At 46.0% G+C, this 6,000-nt stretch overlaps 1 protein-coding gene across 1 annotated transcript in view; it reads left to right on the top strand.

Annotated features, from left to right (window-relative positions):
* Positions 1 to 416: 416 nt before the first annotated feature.
* Positions 417 to 6,000, top strand: part of LOC109902962 (fibroblast growth factor 10) — a 39,716-nt gene continuing 34,132 nt past the window's right edge. The window contains exon 1 of the mRNA XM_031786155.1: positions 417 to 1,393. Coding sequence (XP_031642015.1) covers positions 1,036 to 1,393 — 358 coding nt within the window. The 5' untranslated portion in view covers positions 417 to 1,035. The remainder of the gene's footprint in view (positions 1,394 to 6,000) is intronic.

The raw sequence follows: 6,000 nt of genomic DNA, 5'->3' as shown, positions 1-6,000 counted from the left end.
CCTGCCCAGGATAAAATGCAGGACAAGCCCAAGCCTCCCATTCTACACAGGAGAAAGGACTGGCTGCACAGGGAGAGTGAGGACATTCATTTACTGCTTCATTGCGTTATACAGGCAGACAGACCTGACGCACACTCACTGACTGCCTCTCTCGCTCGCTCACTCACGAGCTGCTGCCTCTGTCTCTCTCTCTCCCTCATACACACACTGTCTCTCAACCCTCTCCCTCCCTCTCACTCTGCCTCTCCTCACTCACATATACACAGGCACACAAACTCCAACTCTGTCTCCCTCGTTCTTTCACTCTCTCCTCTTTCTCTCTCTCACACACACACACACACACACACACACACACACACACACACACACACACACACACACACACACACACACACACACACACACACACACACACACACACACACACACACACACACACTCACTCTTTCTGTGACTCTCTCTCCCTATCACACTCTCACACACACTTACACACTTACACATTCACTCTCTCTCCTCATTCAACTCATTCTCAGCCACGGGTCAGCAGCACAGACAAGCACCTTATTCCAGTCCAGCTGGAGAGAGGAGCATCGCAAGGTGCACACATCGCAAGACAGGACACTAACTGACTCTGCAGCCGTAAAAGGACGCAAGCCAAGGAACAGAACAAGCTTTCGGAGAACAAGGAAACAACAAAAAATAACAGATTGCTTTTGGCAATGGATTTACAAAGTGAACTGTGAATAAAAGCTGAAATACAAAGAAGAGGAGATCATCATCAGACACACAAATTAAGAAACAAACTCATCTGGGAAAGAGGACTGGTTGGAAGCCCAGGTTCCTCTCTGCTCTGCTGTTTGGAAGACCAGGCTCATCTCTGCTCTGATCCTCAGTGACAGGGTCTGCTGCTCCCTCGATCATCACCCCTTCCCACCCTCAGAGAGCGACCACTCACCTGGACCACACAGCCCGGGTCTCCAGCCAGCCAGCATGCATACTGCCTGTGCAATGTGCACCTTGGGAGTCTGACTCACTATGTGCAGATGGATGCCACCCGTCGCTAGTCTCCGTCCTGACCTCGCTGCCACTGGCACTGCCCACGCTGGGCTTCCGCCCTTGCCCAGTGCTGCATCCCTTCGCTTGGCGTTCCTCACCCTGCTCCTGGTGGCTGGCACAGCTCTGGGGGGCTGCCCGCTCAGAGTAGGGCATGAACCCCTCCAAGTACTGGCGAGAGGCATCAACTGCTCATGGACACTGGAGCGGCACACACGCAGTTATAATCACCTAGAGGGCGACGTCCGACTACGGCGGCTCTACTCCGCCAACAAGTTCTTTCTCTGTATCGACAAAACAGGCAAGGTGGACGGCACCAGACGGAAAAACTACGCTGAAAGTGAGTAAGCTGACACTATCTCCCCTTTCTATCTTTCCTATGTGACGGAGAAGAGATGGGGTGCCTATTGTCTTTTATGGTGGTGTAATCTCTCTGATCTTGCTACTTTTATAGCGGTTCATAGGAGTTTCACTGGCTTGTATTAGCCTTTTGCGTCTATTTGTGCCGTGTTTGGAGAGGTAGATGTTGCTAGGTAAGCTGGGAATTCCACAGTGTGGTTTAAGCCTCCTCATGGGAACCCCGGCACTGTGTTTACAGCAAGGCAGACTTGAGGAAAGACATTGTGCATCAGTTGGTCGTGCAAACTGGGCTTGGGAAAAAAGCTTCAATTTCACAGGGGCTTAACATGTCAAAACTGTGTTGAAAGTTCTCTAGTTGCAAGGGGCAGATGTACCCACAAACCATTTCTGTCACAGTTTACATGGGCACAGTAATTTTCAATTTTTCACAGTTTTCTCACCGAGTTTGTTTAGCGCTCGTTAAGGGGATAGTCGGGATAATTTAGAGCCTTTGTGATTTAAACTGTTAAGTACAGACGCAGAATCAATCTAACACAGATCCCGTGTGTGTGAAAACTTCAGATCAGTCCAGAGAGCTGGCTTCACATCTGTGTACAGCAGGTGTACTGGGCTCGCCAACACTGTTTAATTTAAGTCAGAGGATTTCCACATACCCATGCAACGTGATAAATCTCCTAACACATGCCTACAGTATCATCAAGGATCTTCCAAAAATGTCTTAAACAGATCAGACCTCATCACCTGCTACCATCTCATCTCAGTATGTTCAGTTGTCCTAGTTTTTCCAGATTGGGCAGCACTGTATCTGATGTTAGTAATAAGGACACTTGAGAGGAGGGACGTGCACTGGTGTCACTCACTCCACGATCTCAATCAATGGTGTCTTTCAGACCTTTGACCAGGTCAGACAAGTTGTCGCTGGTCATGAACTGACTTCCCAGTGGCCACTGGACAGCCTTGAGACGTTTACACCTTTGACGGTTATATTTATCCATTTAGTCGTTAATGCCTTTTTACGCCAGTGGGTGAGTCAGGTTTTTTCCATGCTACTGAGGTAACAGCAGGGACTGCCCAGTCAGTCTGCCACTGTGTACAGCCTTATAACCGTCTGGTGACATTTGTTAACATTTGTTAACTAGACTACTCATCTGGCAGACAGTTTTATACCTCACACACACGCCAACATAAATTCACATTGACTTGAATTATCCCAATTCAAAATTGTGTCGGTGTTCGTTTCCCTCAAATGGGGATTCAAATGTTCATATTGGTGGTTTAGATGTCAGATATAATCATTAAATGTAACTATCTATGTTTGACACTTTAAAGGGAGGCGGAACTTCCTGATTTGGCCTCGTTTGGGTCATTAAGAAACGTTAACGGCCCTGATTCAATTCAAATGTGAGTTGGTTTCGGCGTGGGTGGTTTGATGTGGGTGTCTCGTGTGTGTTCACAGGTGGAAAGAGTTAGCCAAATCTTCTGCCAATTAGCTTCAGCTGGCTGGTGTGCGAAGGTGGCAAAGTTGGTTTGACTTTAGATAGCCTATCTTCGGGCTAGTTAGGGACCGTCAATAAATTACACAATGTAAATAAGACAATATTTTAATTTTGCACACCTTTCAGTTCTCTCATTAAATTCTTTCAATATTTATATGGAAATTTCTACCATTTAAATGTTGTTTGAGCTTTTTAAGTTATTGAAATTTGGAGCAAGTGGAATTTTAACATATTGTCCAATGTATATTTTGTAATTTACAGATGCTCCCTAACTAGCCTCATAGGGATATCTAAAGTTAACCCAAATTTACCATAGGCATTACGATTAGGTCGAGTGCATCTGCACGCCAAATTGATGATTACTTGTGTGCTGCCAGTTGTGGGCATGTGGGCAGGGTTGAAACCAACCCAACCTTAATTTACGATGTGATGCAGCCATGACTACAAAACTCAGTTTTGCTGAGTCAAGCACGTGATTTTCCTGTGTTTTATATATATTTCCACACTATGAGGTTGGAACAATACTGTGAAAATGATGATAATGCCCTTTCAGTGTATTAGCTGTTTGAAAAGACAGAAATGTCAGCCTGTTTTGGTGGGAGGGAGTTTTGGCCTTTCATGGTGACATCAACATGTAGTAAATTAGTTAATAGGCCAATAAGAGTTCCAAACCTCTCTGCCAATCAATCAAATCAAATTGTATTCATCACATGCTTCGTCAACAATAGGTGTGGACTAACAGTGAAATGCTTACAATAAGAGCTCATTTTCAGTTTTCCCCTCCCCACTCAGACCACTCCCGGAGAGTCCTAGCAAAATTCTTGCTTGAGCAATTGGCCTTTGCAAAGAAGCCATTTGTATTTATTTTTGACCAATTTAATTGAAAACAATCACAGTAAGGTACTTAATTGTTACCCAGAAATGATTTGATACTGAGATAAAAATGTCTGCATTGGGCCTTTAAATTCATTGGCTGCAGCAGTAGAAATGTTGAATCGGCATGGCAAGGGAACTTAATAAGAGGACTGTAGCTAGCTGAAACTTTTTCATGCTCCCTTAGAAAGCAGGAAAAGTGATGTATCTGGATTGGAAGATTTGTGGCGTTCCCTGATCTTGTCAGAAGTGGCTAGTCGGTTGTACAGTGTGGTTCCCCATGAAAATGTGCTGCCCCCAAATGCAATGGTGTCTTTAACCACGATCCTCTCATTTCCTGCCCTGGAAAGAAAGATTCTCTATGAACACTACAGCACAGTGAGGGTGTGTACCTGCCTGTACACATACAGCAGCACCCTGCCAAACCAGTGGTCATTCAGGCTTTGCCTTGAAATTAGTTCAAGGGACCGTGTGGTCTCGATGTGGTCATACCTCACAATGAGACAATCTGGTTCGGTCTATTCTGAGGTCTAGTTTGGGTTCTGTGTCACCACAGGCCATTGCGTAAAGGCTTTTTCAATTCGACTTAAACCCTCTTTACCTAGGGAATTCCTTGCTACTGATACGGTCACTGTGCTATAGATTGGAGAGGGACGACTGGGAGGAAGCTCTGCATTTGTAATGAGCTTCCATTGACACAGATACAAGAGTGCAGCCGCAGTACAACTGTCCCGGTGAAAAGAGAGTACATTATCTTTAAGTGGCTTGGCAGGCAGAGTAGATTTTTGTGTTCAGTTGATTTTCTCAAGTGTCTAATACAAGATTAAGAAAACAGCAATTACTTTATTATCCAAACATAAATCTCACTTTCTGTGAGCACATCACACATGAGCACATGCACGCGCAAATGCATATGCACGCACGCAAGCACACACACAGAAACTTACACATTCACACCACTCACCCACAGCAGACTCCTTGCTCCTTCCCACACAATTTAATGTTGCTGGTGTGAGTGGGGAAGCACAGCTCAGCAGAGCCCTGAATACTGTCCAGTGCGAGGCCCCTCCTTGTCCTCTGTGTTGCCCTTACGGTCTGTCAACACGGCAACATTTGCCCCGACAGCCCTGCTACGCCCTCGCCCCACTCAGTTTTTCCAGACCATGCTTCCAACCTCTCAGGTGCAGAAACAGTCGGAATTAGTCAACAGGCACTCTGCTAATTGAGGTCGGAAAATATTGTATCAATCCCAGTGGACCAGAGTATGGAACAGCTGAGGGAAGAAGCTGGGACTAAGAGAGATGGATGGGACTGAGAGAGAGAGATGGAAGGGACTGAGACAGAGAGATGGAAGGGACTGAGAGAGAGAGATGGAAGGGACTGAGACAGAGAGATGGAAGGGACTGAGACAGAGAGATGGAAGGGACTGAGACAGAGAGATGGAAGAGACTGAGACAGAGAGATGGAAGGGACTGAGACAGAGAGATGGAAGGGACTGAGACAGAGAGATGGAAGGGACTGAGACAGAGAGATGGAAGGGACTGAGACAGAGAGATGGAAGGGACTGAGACAGTGAGACGGAAGGGACTGAGACAGAGAGACGGAAGAGACTGAGACAGAGAGATGTAAGGGAGGGACTGAGACAGAGAGACGGAAGGGACTGAGAGAAAGAGACGGAAGAGACTGAGAGAGAGAGACGGAAGGGAGTGAGACAGAGAGACGGAAGGGACTGAGACAGAGAGACGGAAGGGACTGAGACAGAGACGGAAGGGAGTGAGACAGAGAGACGGAAGGGACTGAGACAGAGAGATGGAAGGTGGGGTTGAAGAGAGCAGGTAGCACAGTCTGAGACCAAAAGGTGAGCAAAGAAGTGATAGTCCAAAATCTAAATGGTTGGGATATCTGAATGAATTCCGCTGTGTATGAGACCCAGATAGATGCTGATTCGTGTTCTCATATTTGTGTTTAGATACAATATGATACCACCAGTCTACAGTGATGTTCTTAGAGTTCAGTGGAATATTATACTGAATGACTAAATGATCTGTGGTATATTGAAATGTAACACTTCTTGTACTGGTCTGGACACGATTTGTGGCCAGATATCAATTGCATAATTTTGCTAATCCACTCCAAGGTGCAGTTCTGTCTGAAAAAGCATCCTGTTCTGTCCTGCTGATTTTGAACACACAGGTCAGATATCGCGTTATTGTTGCAG

This window comes from Oncorhynchus kisutch, linkage group LG13 (assembly GCF_002021735.2).
Source record: "Oncorhynchus kisutch isolate 150728-3 linkage group LG13, Okis_V2, whole genome shotgun sequence".
Classification (NCBI taxonomy): domain Eukaryota; kingdom Metazoa; phylum Chordata; class Actinopteri; order Salmoniformes; family Salmonidae; genus Oncorhynchus; species Oncorhynchus kisutch.
Note: the sequence above shows the minus strand (reverse complement) of the source record. Positions and strands in the feature narration are given on the sequence as shown.